Source organism: Neoarius graeffei, chromosome 5 (genome assembly GCF_027579695.1).
Source record: "Neoarius graeffei isolate fNeoGra1 chromosome 5, fNeoGra1.pri, whole genome shotgun sequence".
NCBI classification, from domain to species: Eukaryota; Metazoa; Chordata; class Actinopteri; order Siluriformes; family Ariidae; genus Neoarius; species Neoarius graeffei.
Window position 1 is genome coordinate 60,068,305 of NC_083573.1, and position 25,540 is coordinate 60,093,844.

General features: G+C 39.7%; 1 protein-coding gene across 7 annotated transcripts in view; it reads right to left on the reverse strand.

The window, feature by feature from the left end:
• Window positions 1-1,304: 1,304 nt before the first annotated feature.
• Window positions 1,305-25,540, reverse strand: part of inpp5b (inositol polyphosphate-5-phosphatase B) — a 67,615-nt gene continuing 43,379 nt past the window's right edge. For 4 of the 7 annotated variants that reach the window (XM_060922169.1, XM_060922170.1, XM_060922168.1 and 1 more), the window contains 15 exons: window positions 25,418-25,519; window positions 25,117-25,231; window positions 23,109-23,225; window positions 21,795-21,982; window positions 21,538-21,649; window positions 21,335-21,444; window positions 21,070-21,205; window positions 20,881-20,991; window positions 20,614-20,779; window positions 18,732-18,967; window positions 18,344-18,448; window positions 17,877-17,961; window positions 17,226-17,353; window positions 6,593-6,704; window positions 1,306-2,051 (listed from right to left, as the gene is read on the reverse strand). In XM_060922169.1, the coding sequence (XP_060778152.1) occupies window positions 1,942-2,051; window positions 6,593-6,704; window positions 17,226-17,353; window positions 17,877-17,961; window positions 18,344-18,448; window positions 18,732-18,967; window positions 20,614-20,779; window positions 20,881-20,991; window positions 21,070-21,205; window positions 21,335-21,444; window positions 21,538-21,649; window positions 21,795-21,982; window positions 23,109-23,225; window positions 25,117-25,231; window positions 25,418-25,519 (1,933 nt within the window). In that variant the 3' untranslated portion in view covers window positions 1,306-1,941. Of the gene's footprint in view, window positions 2,052-6,592; window positions 6,705-17,225; window positions 17,354-17,876; window positions 17,962-18,343; window positions 18,449-18,731; window positions 18,968-20,613; window positions 20,780-20,880; window positions 20,992-21,069; window positions 21,206-21,334; window positions 21,445-21,537; window positions 21,650-21,794; window positions 21,983-23,108; window positions 23,226-25,116; window positions 25,232-25,417; window positions 25,520-25,540 lie in introns of all 7 variants that reach the window. The other 3 variants (XM_060922171.1, XM_060922172.1, XM_060922166.1) reach the window with 2 other exon arrangements.

The following is a 25,540-nucleotide window of genomic DNA, read 5'->3' on the forward strand; positions in this document are numbered from 1 at the left end:
AACATGTCCCGAAAGTACGATTTTAGCAGCCAAAACATGACAACTTATAAGCACAGCATTATTAAAGGCGAGCTAAGTGGCTAACGCTAGCTAAGCACCTCTAAAAACTGGGTGAGTGGCTAACGACGGGTCAACATGGTGAAGTCCACGCACAGAGAGAACAAGACAACACACACCACGTACCTGCATCAATATACAATCCCAACAGACAGCCCTCCATTAGCTTACCTGTTTCAAGTAGACGCCAAATGCTTGTATAATTGTGATTACTGGCACTTTTTTCCTTTCCCCTCCCCACCATGATTGAACAACGTCAAATTCCAGTTCCTCATCCTGGGAAGTGAACGTGTGTGCTGTTTACAGCTCTGCCTCCTCAGTCACCACTCAGAGCCCAGAGAAGTCTCAACGCCCACTCAGCACAGAGCTCCTGCCCTTCTTACAGCCCTTAGCCTCGTGTGTGTGTATCACCAAGTAAGTTTAAGAGAAAAAAAAATTATATGGACTCAATCTGTTTTATTCTTTTGTAAAGCAAGACTAAAGTACAATTATTTTAAAATCAGCAGGGCTTTAAGTGAAAAAGGACACTTGTAATTCATTACTTTTTTTAATATAAAAATGGTTTTGTATTTACATCAAAATACAAACACATATGCTCCTTAAATAATGACTTCTATATGATCCAGCTGCCTTACAAAAGTGCACAATTTTCCCACTTGCCTCAAAATCAGCAAAAATGTTTGGTGTCCAAATCTTAAAGTGCCATTCCACCATTGGATGTATTCTTTGGCATAAAATACAATATATTTTGACAACATATATAAATGGTATCACTAGATAGAGAAATCTTTTAGCTTCAAAATGATATATCAAACATAATTTTTTGACAAGTATATTAATTTTGCGACCAAAGTCACCTACCCTTTTAATTTCCGCGCGTGATGTCATCGGCAGGTTCCCCTTCTTGTGTACCACGTGACGTGGCACATATTATCAGCAATGGCGGATAGAACGCGATAAAAATAATACCAATAAATCTAGCTAATACCAATAAATCTAGCTAACTGAAAGATTAACTCAAAATTTTTCGCAATTTTTTTGGCCCCCATATACGAGGAGAAATGACTCTCTCACTTTGGGGGTTTCCTGGTCTAAAAATAGACCGACACGTGGTACACAAGAAGGGGAACCTGCCGATGACATCACGTTTCACTACCGCGCGGAAATTAAAAGGGTAGGTGACTTTGGTCGCAAAATTAATATACTTGTCGTTGTCAAAAAATTATGTTTGATATATCATTTTGAAGCTAAAAGATTTCTCTGTCTAGTCATGTTGTCATAAAATATATTGTATTTTATGCCAAAGAATACATCCAATGGTGGAATGGCACTTTAACATTGCACTGCAACTACAACGTTATAGCTAAAGGTAAATGGCATAATTGTGACATTGATAAGCAGTGAAATACCTTTCAAACTGTTCCCTCACTTTCAATTACTAAAATTCTACATGATCTGTAATGACAGACATTGATAAGCAGTGAAATACCTTTCAAACTGTTCCCTCACTTTCAATTACTAAAATTCTACATGATCTGTAATGACAAGAACTCTATGAAGGTTTTACACAATGATAAAATTTGCCATCACTAGCTATTTAGGTGTCACAGTTCACGTGCAAAGCCTGCACCCAAACATGTCTTTGCTGATTGAGTACTTTTGACACAACTGGAAAATGTGCATAATTTTTTTTTCTCCCCCAAAAAACATTTATTTTATAATAAAAGAATGCTGTCTTTAATATGCTATTTTAAATTTTTGAATTAAAATGGTATCACTAACACAAATGATGATAAAATAAAATGATAGAACAACTTAGACAAATTATAGCAACAAAAATCTCATCAAATACTGTGCAGCAAAATAAGTAGACAGTGATGTGTATTAGTGGGATTCTGAGACCAGAAAATGCTGGAAAAACTCCTTTGCTTTCCTTTTCTCCGAAATGTCTTGCTTTGTGGGGGACCTTAACATTAAGGCAGCAAATATTGTGGCTGTGAAAAAAACAGAAATAACATGTTGAATACAGCTCATGCATTTTATATTGGCCAAACACATCAGTTTCATATCAAAGTAGTCGCACTCCTCATGAGTGTTCGAAAACCAACAACTGCTCAAGTCTTCATAAAACTAACAATCATGTTTATTTACTCCTAAAGAAGTTTCTTTTGCGACTAGCTTAGCTTTGGTAATAGCTTGGCTGTTAAAGGCCACAGTTGATCAGTTTTTCCAATTTGTAATGTACAGTGAACATGGTCTGACTAAGCAAATAATGCCCAAAGAAAGCCAATCAATATAGTTACTTAATGTTACAGCAGATAGGCCCAACACTGCAACCACGCAATAACAAACTCTTTTACTACAAACTTTCGAATATAATAAACCAAGTTCATGTCCTCTGCCTTTAATGACAGTTGGAGTATTCAAAAAAAAAAAAATCACTGAGCCATGTGCTCCTCTTCCCACCAGAGACGAACAATAAGCAATCAAGTCTGCAGTTAATGCCATAAAACAAAGGCTTAATAAGCTTCGCTTTGTTGTTGAACACTGACAATTATCGAGAACGGTGATCAAAAGATCGAGAAAAGGATGAAATAACTGCTGCAATCACTGATGATTTGCAACACGTGAAAGAAGCGAATGGTGACGATTTAGAAAACACAGTGAGTCAGTGGGTGGAAACTGACAACAATGGAGCACTTGCATGTGACGTCACAGCCGATCCAGATTGTGACAGACGCCATCTTGTCGGTCAAACGCCATTTTCCGCCTTCTACTTCTAGTTCTACTTCTGGTTCTACTTCTGCTTCTACTTCTACCTTTTCTTCTGGAAAACCCTACTATATACAATTCTACTACAACGGCTGCGGCTACAAGCTCTCCCTACCTGTGCACGTTTATGTTTTTTGTGTGTATTTTTGCGTGTTGTTCGTCTGTACCGGACCTCAATATCCACTACAACCGTATGGACTTACTGGACATTGGTTTCCAGCAGAAAATGACGGTTTGTAGCGATTTCCATCGCATGCACAACATTCCGGACGAGATAGCGAGACCAGCGGGGTCTCCGTGGATTGTTATCGGAAGCAAAGCGAAGGAGGCGCGCCGGGAGTGGAAGCAAAAGCGAGGCTGCAGAGCCGGCCAGTTGACTAAGCTCAGAAAACAGCCACTCAAATCTCCACTGCCAAGCCTCTACCTCTCCAACGCCAGATCCATGGTAAACAAGACGGACGATTTGGAATTACAGCTGGAATTACCTTATTCTATTCTATAATCAGCTGGTCAGTGCTATACTCAATACTTAAGTGACTTACCCATCCAATGAGGATTGTTATTTTCTTGTTTACAAGATGCCACATCTGAATCGCTGACAAATCCTGAATTTCTGTAAAGATAACTGTCCAGAGATTTATAAGCACGCAGTGCTTCACCACTGAACAGCGAGGGAAAGTTAATGAGGTAATTATACACGTCTGGGTATTCCGCTGGCAGTTAAACATCCACTGACACGGTCGTGAAAACTACGTCCGGTAAGCCATAAGGGTCACTAATCTGTAGATCGTTTATTTTAGACATATATCTAGTTATCTGTTCATTAGAAAAATGAGCCGTGTAGTCCGTCGGTTGAAATTGATCCATTCTGTACACGAGTGCAGCAGTATTCAGCTGTGTTTTTTTACCGACAAGATGGCGGCTGTGTACTTTCCAGTCACGTGACTGCAAGATCTCTATACACTGGTATCCTCCGTCATTTCCATAACAGACAAAATAAACCCCATGGCCTCCGTTCATAATCCTTTAACTCAGTCTTATGAACTGCAATAGTGACTTGGGAGTGGCAAGTAAAACTGATGCTCACTCCCGATTGTACTGTACTTTTACTAACTGAAAGTGTACAATATTCACATTATTTTTATGACATTGTGTCACATGTGCACACAGTGGCTCACCTCAAACTGGTACTCCATGCACACTGCACTCAAGTTCATGAGGACTAATTACTGTGTACCTGTTGCTGATCAGAGTGCAATCACAACGCACTTATAAAGACTGCAAAACACACAGACTTTACAAAGTCTACACCCTGTACCTTGGGTCTCTGTACTGCCCTTCTGGTTTTGATTTTTTTTTTTGTATATTTGGATTCTGCCTTTTGTTCTTGCCTTGGCTATTCTATTAGTGCCTTGCGTGACCCTTGTCTGTTTCCTGACTCTGCTTTTGCATGAAATTTTGGATCTGTTTGCTTGCCTGTTTGTAAATAAACACTTTCTGCAATTATATTCATCCATCTGGCTCCTTTACATGACACATAGAAAAGAGTGACATTTCCTTTACCTTGTAAATGTGTAAGTGAATTAAGCGTAAATATAAATTAAACACAGTTGGTCTTGTTTTACGCAAGAGTGAGTGAGTGGTGTGACAAGTGGGTCGATTTTAGTATCACAAACTTTTCAATATAACGAACGATTTGGACATCCCCAAGGAGTTCGTTGTAGTATAGCTAGATAACCAGATCTGGCATTATAAAAGGTCTTGTATTGGTGCATTGTGACTTTGCACATCTGAGAGTAACATTATAATGTATGTGCTTGGAAAAGAACATTAAAGTGCATATCATGGGTAAATTCAGGAGCAAGATCAATGTAATTCTCCTATTTTATATCAAACTTTGGTCAAATATCTGTAACATTCTGCATTCTCTGCAATTTTTTGACCTTGCGCAATACCAGAAAAATTCAGTTGAAATCAAGCCATTTGAGGCGAATTGGTCCGCCTCTGAAAAAACTTTGCATTTGAATTTCCCGGCAAACACTGATTTTCGTGACGTCATCTGCAGGACGCCTCCCTCTGAATCCTACGTCAGTGCTGGTTTGTTTATGAGAAAACGACCTGGTGGTTTTCTGCAAATTTCTTCAACATTATCACGTACTTATTAAAATGGTTAACAAATGTATCATAGGAGGGTGTAGCAACACCAATCTTGATGGGATTAGTACTCATCGTTTTCCAAAAGACCAGACAATGAGAGAGAAATGGGAGTGCTTCGTCTACACAGGCTGTGCACTGAAACTGCACAAGCTCGCGCAGCCTGCTGGCGCTTCCGCAGATAACGTCACGAATCTGGCTCCAGACTCCCTTGGGATTTTTCCAGATGCGTTTTGTTATTTTATTTTTTTCTGCTGTCGACAGATGGCCTTGTGCAAAATTACCCTTCTGGATGTGTGTGTAAAGGGACATACTTTCATAAAAAAACAAAAAAATTGGTCCAGAATATGCCCTTTAACTGCCCTCTTCATTATACATGAGCTCCCCAATGTCCATGATCAGCTACTGTCACACTCATCAACAAGGGAGAGAAAACCCTATCATAAAAACACTATCTCCTGACAATACTTACTTGGGAACCCATTATAATATTTTAAGCTACATTCTGCATTGAACTAAAGAATGAAAATTAACATTACTATACATAGGCTACGTTCCCCTTATCAGGCTCAAGTGACTCAAATCTGATTTTTTTTTCTTAAAATGTGATACAGATCTGCACTGAGTTTTCCAAAAGCATCAGAGCACAAAGATTTACTACACATAGTTAAATGGTAGCGCGAGCAACACAATGAACACTCACTCTCCTAGTTAAGATGCTCTTAGCGTTAAGAGGCTCTTGGGAAACCCACCCCTGCTTTTTCTGGGCTGTGTGGACACAGAAATCTGATCTTTTCAAATCAGATTTGAGTCACTTTCATATGTGATCCTAAATCAGATATGTATCCGATTTGTAGTTATGTGACATGAATGAGAAGGGTCAGATCGGAATTCACATAGCTTTTTGTCTATACGCATGCACTGAATGCTGTCTTCATCATCCAGCACCAGCAGCATAGCAAAACCACAATGGAGGATAGCAACAATAGCTGCAAAAACAACAAAAGCTAGCAGTCTGGCTTTTTTTTTTCTAATATGACATTTTTTGTTGGGGACACAGATGACTCACGCAAAACCGTATTAATGTGCACGTGTGTGTCGTTTCGGAGAACCGATGCATTCGCATTACAGCTGGATACAGGCCACTTGTAATTATGAATGCGAACCGTCAAGATGGGGAAATCTGACCTGAGCAAAAACTCAGAATTAAACAATGAGACTTGTAATGTGAACGTAGCCATAGGTCTCTGTTGGTCAGGACAGACGTATGAAGTCAGCTGTTCATAAATAAACAATTACATATATTGTATATCCACAACTTTTAAGGTTTCTGTTTATTGTGGTGTTCTATAAATGTATATACTGTAAATAAAAGTATAAAACATTGTACCATAGATAAACCTGATGTGGTAGTGCTGGATACAGCTTAATATTTATTTTAAACCAGTTTATTTAATGTTCATTTTTTACAAACAAAAAACAGAAAACAAACCATGTTTTCTGGAAATAATCTTTGACTTCTGCTTTTCTTGAAAACGCCCATGTTCACAAAACCAAAGTGTCTAAGAATATGCAAAAAAATAGAAGCGAAAGTGTCCGTCTGACTTACCTAAAATATTGACATCCAGCCGATTCTGTGCAGAGTTCTTCAACAACTCTCGGAGAAATGCCGTTAAATAGTTAAAAACATTTTTATGGCACTGAGGTAATGCAGAAATAATCTAGAAAGAGAAAAAGTAAAAATAAGACTTGTTCTCAACACAATATACAGAATCCCCTTTCAACACGTGCTTAAAGCAATAAAAGCATCTACACTTCTACACTAAATAGACACTGTGTGTGTGTGTGTGTGTGTGTATATATATATATATATATATATATATATATATATATATATATATATAAAAATAAGTGTGTGTGTATAGTGTGCATGTGTGTGTATATATGTATATGAACAGCGGTGCTTGAAAGTTTGTGAACCCTTTAGAATTTTCTATATTTCTGCATAAATATGACCTAAAACATCATCAGATTTTCACACAAGTCCTAAAAGTACATAAAGAGAACCCAGTTAAACAAATGAGACAAAAATATTATACTTGGTCATTTATTTATTGAGGAAAATGATCCAATATTACATATCTGTGAGTGGCAAAAGTATGTGAACCTCTAGGATTAGCGGTTCATTTGAAGGTGAAATTAAAGTCAGGTGTTTTCAATCAATGGGATGACAATCAGGTGTGAGTGGGCACCCTGTTTTATTTAAAGAACAGGGATCTATCAAAGTCTGATCTTCACAACACATATTTGTGGAAGTGTATCAAGGCATGAACAAAGGAGATTTCTGAGGACCTCAGAAAAAGCGTTGCTGATGCTCATCAGGCTGGAAAAGGTTACAAAACCATCTCTAAAGAGTTTGGACTCCACCAATCCACAGTCAGACAGATTGTGTACAAACGGAAGAAATTCAAGACCATGGTTACCCTCCCCAGGAGTGGTCGACCAACAAAGAGCACTCCAAGAGCAAGGCGCGTAATAGTCAGCGAGGTCACAAAGGACCCCAGGGTAACTTTTAAGCAACTGAAGGCCTCTCTCACATTGGCTAATGTTAATGTTCATGAGTCCACCATCAGGAGAACACTGAACAACAATGGTGTGCATGGCAGAGCTGCAAGGAGAAAGCCACTGCTCTCCAAAAAGAATATTGCTGCTCATCTGCAGTTTGCTAAAGATTACGTGGACAAGCCAGAAGGCTACTGGAAAAATGTTTTGTGGACAGATGAGACCAAAATAGAACTTTTTGGTTTAAATGAGAAGCGTTATGTTTGGAGAAAGAAAAACATTGCATTCCAGCATAAGAACCTTATCCCATCTGTGAAACATGGTGGTGGTAGTATCATGGTTTGGGCCTGTTTTGCTGCATCTGGGCCAGGACGGCTTGCCATCGTTGATGGAACAATGAATTCCGAATTATACCAGCAAATTCTAAAGGAAAACGTCAGGACATCTGTCCATGAACTGAATCTCAAGAGAAGGTGGGTCATGCAGCAAGACAATGACTAGGGGTCGACCGATAATCGGCCTGGCCGATATATCGGGCCGATATTCTGCATTTTTAGGGTTATCGGTATCGGCCATAATTTCCACCGATATGCCGATAACATGCCTTTTTGCAGCCATTTCGTTCCTAACGCGACGGTCACTGCACATCCTTTCCTGCACTCGCCTCTCTGAGTTCAAGAACATGGTCCCGCCCACCACAACATCTGATTTGTTTGGCACAAGAGATATAGCCAATCGACACGCGCAGCTAAACACTCTGAACTGTTTCAAGGCGCCCGGATCAAGGTAAGGACACGCTGCTTTTGCCGCAATAAGTCACAAACACACAAATTGCAAAAGCACAACATCATTATATGTTTACATTCTTCATCTACTACTCGTTAAAATTGTCCATTTGCATCTGTGTAGCCAGGCAAACTTAGCTTACGGAAGGAAGCACTTGAATTAGCCTACAACCAACTAGTCTCGCTGAAACAGCATAACGTAGGCTACAGTCATTTTTAAATCCCCGTCTGGAAACGTTGTGAATGTGTCAGTAGTTCTACTCGAACAGTAGAATGACAGCCATTCAGAGAGGTGGTCAAGGCAACTTTATAAAGCGCTGTTTGAACATTTATACAAGCCAGGTGTGACTAGTATTTATAATTCTTGCGCAAGTGATTCTCCTCGCTAGCACTTCTGATTCGGAAAGCGATATACTCTTAAAGGAGCAGCTGCTCCTAATAGGGAGTGATAGCCTACTTTACTGTATGTTTGATTTTACTTTTTAAAAAATGCTGCAGGCAGCTCCCTACACTTGGTTTGTTATTTAAAAACTACTTGAAGTTGGTAAGTCTTACTTAGTTCTTAGTGTAAAAGAATCCAGAGTGTATTTTCATTTATTTTCCACTGAAAATGGTGAGCTGTAATATAGTAGGGAGTGATTTTATTTTTTTTATTGGTGAATATTTATTTTATTATTATTTTATTTCTCATTTTATTCTAACTAATGTTTGACTTTATTGTACAAATGCTGCTGGCATCTCCCTGCACAAAATTTCATGTTCAATTTTACAATTAAACATACATTTCATGGATATGAAGGTTTTTTGTCAGTGTGTGCTATGTTTTTAATTTCATGTGAATTATAATGTTTACATTTATCGGTTGCACATATCGGTTATCGGCATCCCAATTCCATAATAATCGGTATCGGTATCGGCCCTGAAAAAAACATATCGGTCGATCCCTAACAATGACCCTAAGCACACAAGTCGTTCTACCAAAGAATGGTTAAAGAAGAATAAAGTTAGTGTTTTGGAATGGCCAAGTCAAAGTCCTGACCTTAATCCAATCAAAATGTTGTGGAAGGACCTGAAGTGAGCAGTTCATGTGAGGAAACCCACCAACATCCCAGAGTTGAAGCTATTCTGTACGGAGGAATGGGCTAAAATTCCTCCAAGCCGGTGTGCAGGACTGATCAACAGTTACCGGAAACGTTTAGTTGCAGTTATTGCTGCGCAAGGGGGTCACACTTTGCTTTCAGATACTGAAAGCAAAGGTTCACATACTTTTACCACTACAGATATGTAATATTGGATTATTTTCCCTCAACAAATAAATGACCAAGTATTATATTTTTGTCTCATTTATTTAACCGGGTTCTCTTTATCTACTTTTAGGGCTTGTGTGAAAATCTGATGTAGTTTTGGGTCATATTTATGCAGAAATATAGAAAATTCTAAAGGGTTCACAAACTTTCAAGCACCACTGTGTGCACTCAAAGTATCCCACAATGCATCACGAAAAGTAGTGTACAACCAATGGTCACTAACCAAGCAATATATCCCATCATGCATTGCAGTCAAGCTGAAAGATATCAAATTAAAAGTCTCAAATTTGATTTAATAAAAGGCAGTGGCAAAGAAGAAAGTATTCAGCCTTGATTTCAAAGAACTGAAAGATGCAGATATTTTGTATTTATTAATGTGGGAAGTACCCTCAGTATAATATGTACAGGTATTTATCACAAAAATACATGCATGTATTTATTATTTTGAAAACCCACCAGCCGCAGGATCTGGCACGTTTTAATTGTGTGACAGTAAGGCCATTATTAAAAAATGTTCTGTTTCCGGTCCACCGGCCGGGTGAGTGCCGTTTGTGCGGTTGAATTTTTTTTTTTTTTTTAACGCCGTTTTTTCGACATTTTTTTCGGGTTTGTAAATCTAAAATCGAACTTGACATTTCCACATTCCCAGGGCTTTCCACTAAGGCTCATACTCGCCAGCCATGACAAATAAATAGCCAGCTGGGGGGGGGGGGAGTAAACACAAAATAAACTCCTGTGCATGCAGTTCCCAGGATTAAATGTATTTTCCACAGACCATTTATTTATTCACTTTACTCAAATACAAAGTAAAATGGCAGTAAATCTTCTTTCTTTTCTTGCGTATTGCATCATGAGGCGTTCCTGGCTTGTAAATCTCTTATTTTCGGTGCATGACACATTCACGCAGCTGAGCATGCTATGAATTAACAACGACAACAGTCTGCAGTGGTGGCTACACAAACACTCAGCGAACATTTCTCCATTTGTGTATGAAAATACACTCCAACGACTCAGTTTGGTTTAATTTACAACCAACGGTGTCTTTTGATGCCAGCACGTAATTGAACGAGAGAAGACTGGTTTACCGGAGACAAAATAAGCGTCATCTCTGCTTCTGTTCCCTCCGATGTCGCCTCCGACACACTACTGCCTCCACCGAGTGCGCGCACACACACCGCATGTCGGGGCTGCGGATGAGTTACTCTCCCTTGATCAACGAAGTCGGCGGGGAATTTGTGGTTATTATCAGTACAAACAGCGCGAATCACAACTTAAATGAGTGCGGTTCAGTTTGACATTATTGTCAGTCCGTTAGATAAACATTTAATTTTATTAAAATCGAAAATTAATATTTAGAGCCTGTGGGCTACAAAAATAAGTCATTAAAGTAGCCGGCTGGACTTAATTGTGTAGTCAGCTGTATAGGCGGTGCTTGTGGAAAGCCCTGCATTCCGCGCAGAATATAGAATTGAATCAGCTCTGCGCATGCGCCGTGCGGCACAAAAAAATGGCAGCCACCATGAAGGAAGGAAATCTGGAGTTTTCAAACATTTGCTTAAGTGTGAAATCGCAAAATGGTATTCTAGCAAACAACAAAATAGTAAAGATTCAGAAAAACAAATCATTCAGTGATCATTTTAATAGTGTAATTTCATCCGAACTAGGCCTAACGGTCGATTTAGAACTACAAAAAGTCCGTGTGTCGGACATTTTAAGTACCTTTGTAAAAGTTTTGCAAATGTTGCAGTCAGCATTTAAAATGCTAACTTAAAGTTTTTGTACAAGTTTCAGTTGATTAAACTGTCATTTTATTAAATGTGTCTGCTTTTGTAATAAAAAAAAGTACTGAAAGAAAAAGCAAACACAGCATTGCGATTTCTTATCCATCCATATATTTAAAAAAAAAAATCCCTCCCTCCCGACTGAAAATTTTTTTGCTCACCCGGTGGACAGGAAATGGATTTTTTTTTTAAGGATGGCCTAAGGATGTAAATACCAGCACGATGGACTAGTGTCCGAAAGTGTTTTTTAATTTTACGAATGAGCTCACTATATAGTCCTCTATATTAGTAATTCCCTATATAGTGAGTAGGGAACAAATGAGCGATTTCGAACACAGGGTAAAGGAATTTGGCCTCTGTGTCACGTCATATTTGTACCCCAGTTAATCAGGAAGTTATGGATTACAGTTTGAAAGTTCCTACACACTCCAATCAACTTAAAAGTGTACAATTAAATGGGAAACATGCTTCAGTTACACTGGGTTCACTATAATTTCCAGGGGTGCCAATAATAGTGGTACATGTGTTTTTGTTGGGGGGGAAAAAATTCTTGATGAGGAATTTGTTTTTCTCTGAATAAATTCATTTCAATTAAAGCTACTTCAGCAAAAGGTGGAGCTTTTTTCTAACCCTTTTTACTAATCTTTACAAGGGGTGGCAATAATTGTGGAGGGCGCTGTGTTTTAGTTTATATATACTAGAGCGGTGGCTACAATTATCTACACCTTTTCAGATTTACCAATAAAAAACAATTTTACAAAGGTGAGTTTCAGTTACAACAGTTATTATTGGTTAATCAATCAACCGGAAGACTCCCCCTCACCCTCTGACCTTGTCGTCTGATGACACAGCTAGTTACCTGAGATAGAATTTTTTTTTAAGCACAATCAGCAAGTTGAGAAAAACCTGGATGTTATCATCGCAGGTAAGCATGGTGGAAAGATCAGGGACATGTTTTTACTTATCAAATTTACCAATATTTCATGATCTCCTTGTTGAAACCTACTTTGTTTCTTACTCTTTCATTTGACAGTCACCATTTTGTACCTAAACGAGCGTTTGAGAAGTCAAGTGATGTTTTGATAATAGTGATCACTTTCACCGGTGTCCATTAATGACACCTTGTGGAATTAAGTGACATTTACAAGTTCCAGTGTTGCCAGATACTAGTGACGTTATCCAGTCCAAAATATGTTCAAAACCCACCCAATTGGGAGGGAAACCGCCCAATCTGGCAACACTATTTACAACTGTTATGTATCGATCTCTGTGTAACATTGTTGAAGTAGATTAAGTACTTTAAAAAATAAAAGTGCTGTGATTTATGACAAATTTTTTTCTGATTCAGAACAGAATGGAATGTTTATAGAGTATTTGGAATCCTATTGCAATAAATAGAATTAGACCAGAATTTCTCACGTATAAAAAATTACATGCTTGAAATATTCAGATTTTTCTATTCCATTCAGATTTTTTTTTTTTTTGCAGTTGGTTGTAAATATCTACCACGTATTAGAATATCAGTAGACGTTTTATATTTTGGTTTGAGGAATGACGTGACCTTTGACCTGGATTTTTATGTGGTTACAGTGTCAATTGCCTGTTGACATTTATTGATAGACTACAAATTAATGCAAACAACGACAAATGATTAACAAAATGTGATCTATGAAAATACTTAGAAACTGGGTAGAAAGTGGAACAAAGATTTTCTGACAGGTTAAACATTATCAGTTAATTTCTTTACAAACATTAGAATGACTTCCTCATTTATGTAAGCACCGACATTGATATAGTTATATAAAAGATATTTTGTACTAAATATAAGTCTATGTAAAACAAATTTGAAATAAAAACCGTTTTCTTAACTTAATACCACATGATCATCTGGGTGTCAATAATTGTGGAACAGTGTCGATAACTGTGGACAAAGGTATCGATACTTGTGGAACGGCGTCACGTGACCTGATATGCTAAGTAATTGGGAATCAACTCATTTTTTCCCCACTGGAAGTTTGAGTGCTCATGTACAATTAACGTACTGAAAGTATTTTCTCCTTTTGCAATGGCCAAAAGATCATTCAGGTGTCGATAATTGTAGCCGCTGCTCTAGTGCATCTCAAACAAATTAGAATATTGTGAAAAAAGTTTTTCCCATAATTTAGTTCAAAAGGTAAACTTGTATATCTTCTGTATTCATTAGATAAAATGAAATATTTAAAACCTTTTTTTGCTTTAATTTTGATGATTATGACTTATAGCTCATGAAAATCAGAAATCCAGTACATCAATTTATTAAAATATTTCATTTCAAGTTTGAGTAAATTACTATTCAAAAACAGTATAAATACTGTGCATCACTCAGTCTAGTTCAGTACATGCAACCACAATTATGGAGAAGACTGCTGACTTGACTGTTGTCCAGAAGATGATCACTGATACCCTCCACAAGGCGGGTATAAGCCACAGAAGGTCATTGCTGAAAAGGCTAGCTGGAAAAGGTGTACAAGCAACAGGGATGACTGTAGCCTTGAGAGGACTGTTAAGAAAAGTCGATTCAAGAACTTGGGAGAGCTTCACAAGGAGTGGACTGAGGCTGGTGTCAGTGCATCAAGAGCCACCACGCACAGGCATCTTCAGTCGTCACATTCCTACAACTACAACTGTTGTATCCCAAACAAGAAGACATGGTCATCATTATCTCCCACCATGAGCATTTTAAGAAGACCTCTTAACACTTCCACCCTTATAGACTAAAGACATGGTAGTAACGTTTAATAACAAGCAGAGTGCTGCTGCAGTCATCACCACCATTCATGGGAAGCCGGTGGAGATCGTTGAGGAGTACAAATACTTGGGCACAATCTTTGATGATAAACTCAGATTTGCCTCCAACACAGAGGAGATCCTCAGAAAATGCCAACAGCGACAGTACCTCCTGAGGAAGCTTAAGTCCTTTGGGGTCAACAAGGACATTCTGACTACTTTCTACTACTCCCTCACGGAGAATATAATGACGTTTTCCATAACCTGCTGGTTCCACTCCCTTAGCCTTCAGAACAAAAACTGCCTGCAGAGCACAGTCAAGGTGTGCTCTAAAATTACTGGTCTCCCTCTCAGGTCACTCTCAACTCTCTGTGACCAGCAGACAGTAAACTCAGTGAGCAGGATTCTTCAGGACCTTTCACATGTCCTGTTCCCTGCATTTGAGTGGCTCCCCTCAGGACGCCGGCTCCGTTGTCTGACCTGCCGAACACAGAGGAGAAGAGCGACCTTTGTCCCCAGAGCGGTTCAGCTCCTCAACTCTCTGCCATCCTTGTTCCTCTACTCACCCCTCCAGCCCCTTCCCCCTTCTTCACATGCACTCTAACCTGTCTGGTACACTAACCACCCCCTCTGCACACGTACCACTTTAAACATATGGCCCTTTTCCACTACCCTTTTTCAGCTCACTTCAGCCCAACACGGCTCGAGTTTCAATTACCTTAGAGCAGCACGACTCAGCTCGCTTCAGCCCTGCTCAGCACCCAAAACTCGCACGGTTTTGGAGTAGGGCTGAAGTGAGCCAAACCGAGCCGAGTGGGGCTAGGGGCGTGAGCAGACACTCCCCTGTGCACTGATTGGTGAGGAGGAGTGTCCTCACACACCCCGCGAGCACGCTGGGATCTGTAAACACCGTAAACCCGGAAGAAGAATAATTACGAATTACGAGAATTTCTGAAGCCTTATGCGCCTCGCCTCATCTATACGCTCTTGCCAGTATCTGTTGGCGTTGTCGGTGACAACAAGCCACAGCACCAAGACCAGCAACACTAACGACTCCATGTCCTCCATTTTTATTGTTTACTATCCGGGTCGTGAGACTACCGCTTAAAAGATCACTGATGTCACTGTTTGCGCCGCCTAACGACATCACGTGACGTCCACCCACTTTCGCTAACTCCACCCAATGTGTCCACCCACTTCCAGCCAGCATGGTTCAGCGCGGTTGTAGTCGAAATGCAACTCCAACAGCCCCACTCAGCTCGACTCAGCCCAACTCAGCACGGCACGGCTCAGCCTGACTCAGCCGCGTTGGTAGTGGAAAAGCAGCAATAGACTCTGCTGCTATTGATCCTTCTACCTCAAACAAATTGCACCACACAATATTTTTGTATATACTGGGTTTTTTTAATTATCATATTTATACATATTGTACCACTGTACAGTTATTTATCCACTTACTGCCACCTTGCACACTGTCAATTTTTTATGTTCAAGGTTTTAAAAAAAAAAAAATTGTGTTTGACTGTACTTCTCTGCGTGCTTTTAAATTGCCCCTAGCGGACAAAGTGTTTTGAATTGAATCAGCCCATTGCTTTAATATTGACTTATGAGGTCGTAAGTGCTATGACACCTTCATAAAATGCTATCCAGCTTTTTTCAATAATATGAGCATGCGAAGTTTCATTGATGTAGCTTATGTGGTTTCTGAGAAAACGTGTCCAGATTGAAACGGACGGACTCCGTTCCTATATCCCCCTGTACACTTCGTGGTGGGGGATAATAACAAGCCACTCCTGAACCAGAGAAAGAACTGGACTGTTGCTCAGTGGTCCAAAGTCTCATCTCATCTCATTATCTCTAGCCGCTTTATCCTTCTACAGGGTCGCAGGCAAGCTGGAGCCTATCCCAGCTGACTACGGGCGAGAGGCGGGGTACACCCTGGACAAGTCGCCAGGTCATCACAGGGCTGACACATAGACACAGACAACCATTCACACTCACATGCACACCTACGGTCAATTTAGAGTCACCAGTTAACCTAACCTGCATGTCTTTGGACTGTGGGGGAAACCGGAGCACCCGGAGGAAACCCACACGGACACGGGGAGAACATGCAAACTCCACACAGAAAGGCCCTCGCCGGCCACGGGGCTCGAACCCGGACCTTCTTGCTGTGAGGCGACAGCGCTAACCACTACACCGCCGTGCCGCCTGGTCCAAAGTCAAGTCAGTTTATTTGTATAGTGCTTTTAATAACAGACATTGTCACAAAGCAGCTTCACAGAAAAATAAAAGACTTTAAACATATGAACTAATTTTATCCCAAATAAGTGTTGGTCCACTGTGTTTTATCATCAAGTCCAAAGTCAGTGCAGCCATCTATCAGGAAATTTTAGAGCACTTCATGCGTCCATCTGCTGACAAGCTTTATGAAAATGCTGATTTCCTTTTCCAGCAGGACTTGGCACCTGCCCACAGTGGCAAAACTACTACCAAATGGTTTGCTGATCGTGATATTATTGTACTTGACTGGCCAGCCAACTCACCTGACCTGAACCCCAGAGAGAATCTATGGGGTATTGTCAAGATGAGAAACACCTGACCCAAAAATACAGACGGGCTGAAGGCCACAATCCAAGCAACCTGGATTTCAATAATACCTCAGCAGTGCCACAGGCTTATCTCCTCCATGTCATGCCACATTGATGCAGTAATTCATGGTAAAGGAGCCCCAACCAAGTATTGAGTGTATAAATGAACATACTTTTCAGAAGTTGGATATTTCAGTATTGTAAGTCCTTTTTTGATTGCGCTTAGGAAATGTTCTAATAATTTGAGATACTGGATTTCTGATTTTCATGAGCTATAAGCTGTAAATCATCAAAATTAAAACAAAAAAAAGCTTGAAAATTTCACTTTACATCTAATGAATGTAGAAAAGTTTACCTTTTTGAATTAAATTATGAAAAATTAACTTTCACAATATTCTAATTTTCTGAGATATATTAATGTATGTAATATATTAAAAATGTGACACAAACCTGTTTACACTGGCTGCCATTGTAGCTACAGTCCAGGCATTGTTGGTACAGGGAGTAAGGGACCACTGGCTCAGGAAGGGCATCAAGGAACATAAGCAGGGCTTCAGCAACAGAGTGGTTACTTCCAGCTGGTTAATTTAGGTCAAGGGTATTTACAAAATAGAAGAGAAAGCTTTTATACAGAATTTTTAAAGGGGCTGTCTCACCCTTCCCAAAAGCCTTTGCACCAGATAGTAAGTTGCCATTTTCGCAGCCATGGATATTGCACTGTTTGAAAAACAACCCAGATCATAAATGTGAAATTGAAGATATTCTGTCAAAAGTAGTTGTATATTTTAAATTCTTTTGACTGATCCATTCCGTTTTCATATGGTTATTCTGTTGTAAAGAGCGGAACAAGCCTCAGCCATCTCACAGGCAGTCATGAAAAAAGAAAATATCAGGCATATTCTTTTCAAAATTTCCATATATGATATGAAGAAAATGTTCAAGATGGGTTGTGAAGGGATCACTACCAGTGAGGTTTTATTGCACAGAAAGCTAGTAGAGTAGCAGTCACATGATTTTAATACAAAACAACAAACAGGGAAGGGTGAGTCAGCTCCTTTAATTAAAGAATAACATTCCAAGTTGAAAGTGTTTAAAGGATACGGAGAGCGTCAAGTGAGCCTGTGTCTAAGCAATCCCTGATGATCTCAAATTCACTGCGTAGTCCTGGCTGCTGAAAGATGTCTTCCTTTAGTAAAAAAAAAAACAACAGATGGAAAAAGTTAAAAGTCTACTTTCAGTAATAGTTTTATAAATAAAAAGTAAGCTTTGTTTTGCCTTACTAACCAGCATTGGGAATTCGAGAAAATATTAGTGTAGTCATTTTTTTTTTTTAGGTCTGGTTTTTTTTTGTGCCTGTGACCCTGTTAGCCAAAGGATTAATAATACTCTCTACAAATTACTTCTTTTGGCATTGCTGTGGAGCAAATGGGTTGTTCATTTATTAAAAAAAAAAAAAAAGGGATCAAAAGTTAGATTCTTTTGAATTTGAAAAATTGCACCTCACTGGAAGAGATGCAAACACACACACACGTGCACGCACACATGCACAATAAGGTCGGCATCCTGACCTGTTTGCTGGCATTACGGTAGAGATGGTCCACCATCATCCATATTTCTTTCGGAATGTCTAAAGCCCTTTCAGTGTCTGGGCTGGTTGCCTCACTGGGTGAGTTCTTTCATAGAAAACACAAAATTAGCAATGCAGTCCCACACTAAAATGCAATTACTTTCGACATTCTCCTCATATTTGAATGGCTAGGGCAGGAGTGCTTTCACAAGCACCACCAGCTCTTCTTTCATCATTTCAACCATTTACTAACTCTTTTTTTTAACTCAAAAAAGTCAAACTGAAAATAAATAACATTTTCAGGAGTCTGGTACAGTGGTTAACAGTTTAGATTTCAGGATTTTAAGCCATTTAGATAAGCTTGGTATGATGTGTCCAGTGTAACTCACTAGTTTGTGGATGGTCTCCAGAGGCATTTCCTGGATGGGTTCCCTCAGCTGGCAGAGCATGTGGATGGATGAGCCGAAACAGCTTGGCAAGTAGGAGCCTGTGATGGAGATAAAGTAATCTTTGCCCCTCTCTAGATGTAGCACCAGAATGTCCTCAAGCTGCTGCTGGCCTGAGTTCAAATCCGGAGCAGTAGAGCGATTCACAAATACCTCCAGGTCAATATCCACACTGGCCCCTACAGCCAGAGAAAAAAAAAAAAGCTCAAAATCTCTAATAGCCACCCCTCCTAATACACACAAGCCAGGATTACAGCTCAACTACTTTAGCAGACTACTGCATTAGAAGGAAAAAAAAAATTAAGTAATAAAGATCTACTAAATTACCTATTAAAACCCAAAAGCCCTGCTCACTCATTTTCATAATTAGCTTCTTGCTGTTCCATTCTGTGGTGAATTTACTAGTAACTACATGTAAAAGAACATTTCGCTGCTCTTTCTTTCTTTCTTCTTGGCAATTAGACTTGGGCAAGACTATATTTGGTAAAACTGACAAACACGTCCATACAAAAACACCCCAGTTATGGATATACGTTTCCTTAAGTTTCCATTGGTAACTGCTTATTTAATGACTCTTTAGCATCACAGTATTTTAAAACATATGAATTCAAATGTTTGAACAATTTTAACATTTGACAATAAATAAATCAGTGCCAGGAGTTTTCCTTGTTTGTGTGTTTGTATGGTGTGTTAGTATGGACGGAGATTGTTTTCATTATAAAACTAAAACGTATTAGTGTGGACGTAGCCTACTTAGCAGTTTCCTCCTTAATGATTTCATGAATGAAAGAACAACAAGGCTATAGAAATAACCTTAGTCAAATGTTTGCATAATTAGCCTATTAATAAACCCTTCTTTCTCCACCCGTCACCAATGCCCCTTTTCGACTAAATCAGTTCCAGGGCTGGTTCGGGGCCAGTGCTGGTGCTGGTTCACAACTCGTTCAACTTGAGAGCCAGCTGAGAACCAGTTTGCTTTTCCATAGCTCGGGGTGCTAAGGGGAGCCACGTCATTACGTCGCTGTATACGTCAGTTACATCGCTGTATACGTCAGTTACGTTGCTGCGTTTGCATAAACCTTGGCGCGAACATCGAAGCAACAACAGGAGAAGCAGCAGCAGCAACAACAACGGATGACTTCGCGTTTGTACAGCTGCTGCTTCTCGTCGCTTAAAAATGGCGATCTTTCGTGGTCTTGCTATTGTTGTTGGTCTTAACAATTCCGCCCCCCCCCGCTGACGTAAGCGGCTCTTTCCTCTGGCCCAGCAGAGAGTTGGTGCTAGCCTGGAACCAGTTTTTCTGGCCCTAGAGCCAGTTCTTTGTCAGTGGAAACAGAAAACCCGGTTCCAAACTAAGCACTGGCCCCGAACCAGCCCTGGAACTGCTTTGGTGGAAAAGGGGCACCAGAGACATACAGAAGCAGGAATTCAATGTTTTCACTCATTTAATGCAGTGTTTAAACAATACAACTTTTTGATGTTTATTAATTTCATTAATTTAATTTATTGCTTACATTGGTACCAAACTAGTACCATTACCGTTCTACCATGTCAGGTACTGTACCGAAGCCAAAATTTTTGTAATGACCCAACCCTAGCACCCACTGCAATTAGTGTAGCCAATTAGCTGAGGGCCTGACTCTTGATAATTAACTAAATAACTGTATATAATCTTCACACAAATGCTCACAAGTCTCAAGCAGAGAGGGGTGAAGTGTCATGATACAACAAAATTTACATCTACTGCTAGATTTCAAACCATCACTGCATATTATAACTATTTTGCCCTTATGAATTACAAACCACATTTGGGAAGTGAGCTTACCTTGGGCCACAAAGCCCTTGGGTGGGTTGGCCGTGAGCCAGGGCTTGGAGTAAGCTGGCTCATCCAGCTTCTGTATGAACTCAAACTGACATGGTACCTGTCCATCATTATAAACTGTCAAAGTTTGTGCTTGGTGTTGCATGAACTTCACATTGTCAAAGTGGAACTGAAGGAAACATTACAGTAAGAAAAAAAATGTGTTACAGTGGAAATATAGCCATAAACCAGATTCATTACCACACTCTTAATTATACACAGTAATCTTACCTCTCGCTGTGACAGAGAAACCGATGGAATACATTCATTCTCCAGCTTGTCCAGAGACCGCACTATTTCCTCAAATGTCCTTTTATAGATCTCTTCATTCACCACTTTGATCTATGAAGAGCAGTGAGAAATTTTATACACAGCCATAAGTGTTCAGAGAACACAGGCTAAGGCTAGACTGCCTCTCACCCCTATTTCCAGCAGGGAGCTGACAGGCTTGTGGTCACTGTTTCTCACGGTCATGTGACTCTGATAACTCAGCTGGGTTATGTTCTTTCCTCTCCACAAAATACGATCACACCAGGCTGGAACTCGACACTTCTCACTGAGTGTATAATGCACACAGACAAACCGGTACACACACCTTCACCTGAAGTGATTTCTCTTGATGAAGGTTATGTTAAATACAGCACAAAGTGGCAACTGATAAAATCCAGACCAGATGTACTCTTACCTGGAGTCCCATTCATCTGAGCCAGTATCATACTTGTATGTTGGTTGGAAATTGAGCTCACCTTCCAGAAAGCCAACAAACACAGCATCTTCATCCATTTGCCTCTTCAGCTAAAGTGCGCACGCACGCACACACACACACACACTGAAAACACAACTCAAAGCATGTTGTATCCACAAAAGTCTTTAGGCATTAGCACCTACCTGATCATGATTGTAAAGTGCGTCAAAATCCCCTTTCAATATCAGATTCTTTACATGGTCAACCTCAAGGTCACTTATTCGATAATTCAAATCACCAATCCATAGAACAATGCTGCAGACAGAACAGTGGATTTAGTAAAAGGCAAATTATTTCCAACCACATCAGGCGTGCTTAAGTGAAGCTCAAGCTATACTTTGTTAATCAGTGGAATCAGGTTGAAAATCGTTAGGTTGAAAATGGTGGCGGTGAAAGTTACCTGTGCTTCATGATGGTGAGTGGAGGAAGTGTCAGGTCAAGCTGTCTGAAGAGCATCCTGCTACAGATATCCTTGTAGTCCTGATTCCTTCTCTCATACTCCTCTATATGAGCTGCCAGATGGGAGTTCACCACGCAAATGTCTGAATTGTGGAATTTGAAGCTAATAGCCACAGCCCCTTTATTACCCTTAAAGCACAGATAAAGACAGATACAGGTCATTTCGTCCAATGGCCATTTCGTCCAATAGTAGTTAATACATTTCGTCCAAAGCCTTTTTCATACGCAATATCAATTATTTTATATTTCAGATATTTGTTTGTTTGAAAAAAGGAAGAATTCTCAACAGAATTTGACCAAAGCAAAACACATTTTTGCAGCATATAGTTTAATCATTCGCCAAACATGAGTTATGAAATCTAATGACGAGTAAAGATCGCTCCAGACTCCCATTTCTCGGTGAGTATGTTCAAAATGATGGGTTCCAACCTAGTATTCATGTAAAATCCAATAAATATTTGACAAAAACTCCTTCCTCGCGCATGTTGGGGGCCACCATTGCAAAACAAAACCAGAAACGATGGGACTCAGTGAGTGTCAACTTCGGGCGTGTTCGGCTGGGGCTGCTTGTGGGGAGAGATCGTTTTTATTAGGTTAAATTACATAGAAAATCTATACTTGCACTTGCCAGAAATCCTTTTTTGGGGCCCCAACTATTATGTGGTTATTGGTCCTGCGCGCTTTGGCGTGCGCACCTGAAGGACTCTTGGGTGCGTTCTGGACTGCGTGCGTGCGCCGAGCAGACTCTCGCATGCGCGCTGTTAAAAATGTTATGTTTTGTTTATTTCCATTTATTATGGGGAGATGCAGTCATAAACCTGCTTAATGCACTCCCTTAAATGAATTATGGTTTGTTTATATCTCGATCTTGTCGCACATATTGTCACCACATATAAAATAATTGATAGTGCGTATGAAAAAGGTTTTGGACAAAATGTCTCAACTATTGGACAAAATGGTCATTGGACAAAGTGTCCTGATCCCATAAAGACAGTCTGAGTACAACATATACTTAAACAATGAAAAAGTATAAATTAGGATTAGGTTAGGCATGTAAATTAACATTATGCATAAAATAAATAGATATGAAAAGAAGTCAGCATAATCAGTTATATGAATGCTCTTATAATTACCTAAGCATCAGACGAGTAACAACACAATATAAAGTCACATTAGCTTCAGACACTTCAGTAGTTTATGGTAATATATAGGCAAGCAAGCGTGCATTGAAAAAATAATGTGTGGGTAACCTCACCATTCTTCCCATAATGCCTGTGCCCACAGTCTCTGCCTCCACCTCAGAGATGTACTCAGCATGTTCCTTCTTCACATAGAAGAGCAACATGATTCCCACCAGCCGTACCAGCTTTATCTGTAAGACAGGGCAAACACTCAGCGGCTACTCCTTCACAAAAGCCCTGAGCCCATATTGAAAACACAAGACATACAGTGGTGCTTGAAAGTTTGTGAACCCTTTAGAATTTTCTATATTTCTGCATAAATATGACCTAAAACATCATCAGATTTTCACACAAGTCCTAAAAGTAGATAAAGAGAACCCAGTTAAACAAATGAAACAAAAATATTATACTTGGTCATTTATTTATTGAGGAAAATGATCCAATATTACTTATCTGTGGGTGGCAAAAGTATGTGAACCTTTGCTTTCAGTATCTGGTGTGACCCCCTTGTGCAGCAATAACTGCAACTAAACATTTGCGGTAACTGTTGATCAGTCCTGCACACCGGCTTGGAGGAATTTTAGCCCATTCCACCGTACAGAACAGCTTCAACTCTGGGATGTTGGTGGGTTTCCTCACATGAACTGCTCACTTCAGGTCCTTCCACAACATTTCCATTGGATTAAGGTCAGGACTTTGACTTGGCCATTCCAAAACATTAACTTTATTCTTCTTTAACCATTCTTTGGTAGAACGACTTGTATGCTTAGGGTCGTTGTCTTGCTTCATGACCCACCTTCTCTTGAGATTCAGTTCATGGACAGATGTCCTGACATTTTCCTTTAGAATTAGCTGGTATAATTCAGAATTCATTGTTCCATCAATGATGGCAAGCCATCCTGGCCCAGATGCAGCAAAACAGGCCCAAACCATGATACCACCACCACCATGTTTCACAGATGGGATAAGGTTCTTATGCTGGAATGCAGTGTTTTCCTTTCTCCAAACATAATGCTTCTCATTTAAACCAAAAACTTCTATTTTGGTCTCATCCATCCACAAAATATTTTTCCAATAGCCTTCTGGCTTGTCCATGTGATCTTTAGCAAACTGCAGACGAGCAGCAATGTTCTTTTTGGAGAGCAGTGGCTTTCTCCTTGCAACCCTGCCATGCACACCATTGTTGTTCAGTGTTCTCCTGATGGTGGACTCATGAACATTAACATTAGCCAATGTGAGAGAGGCCTTCAGTTGCTTAGAAGTTACCCTGGGGTCCTTTGTGACCTCGCCGACTATTACACGCTTTGCTCTTGGAGTGATCTTTGTTGGTCGACCACTCCTGGGGAGGGTAACAATGGTCTTGAATTTCCTCCATTTGTACACAATCTGTCTGACTGTGGATTGGTGGAGTCCAAACTCTTTAGAGATGGTTTTGTAACCTTTTCCAGCCTGATGAGCATCAATAATGCTTTTTCTGAGGTCCTCAGAAATCTCCTTTGTTCGTGCCATGACACACTTCCACAAACATGTGTTGTGAAGATCAGACTTTGATAGATCCCTGTTCTTTAAATAAAACAGGGTGCCCACTCACACCTGATTGTCATCCCATTGATTGAAAACACCTGACTCGAATTTCACCTTCAAATTAACTGCTAATCCTAGAGGTTCACATACTTTTGCCACTCACAGATATGTAATATTGGATCATTTTCCTCAATAAATAAATGTCCAAGTATAATATTTTTGTCTCATTTGTTTAACTGGGTTCTCTTTATGTACTTTTAGGACTTGTGTGAAAATCTGATGATGTTTTAGGTCATATTTATGCAGAAATATCGAAAATTCTAAAGGGTTCACAAACTTTCAAGCACCACTGTATCTTCTGTATGACACTAAAACAAGAAAGTGGAAGCCTCACTGAACTCTACTTACAAAAATACTAGAATTTTTAATGCTGTGCATTTTGAAAATGGAATGTTGTTTATTTCAAACAGAACATGACCATATGATGAAATTTAAAAATAGTAAAAGTCACTGAATAACTAATATCAGATATTTGTCATGGTGAGGGTAAGTCCTTACTAAGGCATACTTGGCATCTGGGTGAAGGCCGTCCGATACAGCCTTCATCCATTCTTGCTCTTTGGGTGTGTCATTAAAGAAAAAAGCCTCCTTACTTAGATCCAGCTCTTGGAACCTAGTGAGAAGACCCAATAATGTAAGTACTTTCCCTCATGCAGGAATCCCTTATGTTGGTTATTGTGCACATATGCCAAATCCTCATGTTATTTAGAATGAGTCCTTTGTTTTGCTCGTTTAAACTTCCAGTACAGTGCATGCAAAGATGCAAAATTGCCAAATAATGCAACATTTTAATGCTTACCCTACACAATAGAGATCAGGAGGCTGAGAAATGGAACCTAACCACATGTGCAAGGGCTCCTTTGGTGCCTGCCCATTTACATTGTATGTACCCAGGAAGAAGCTGATGAAACAGAAATTAAAA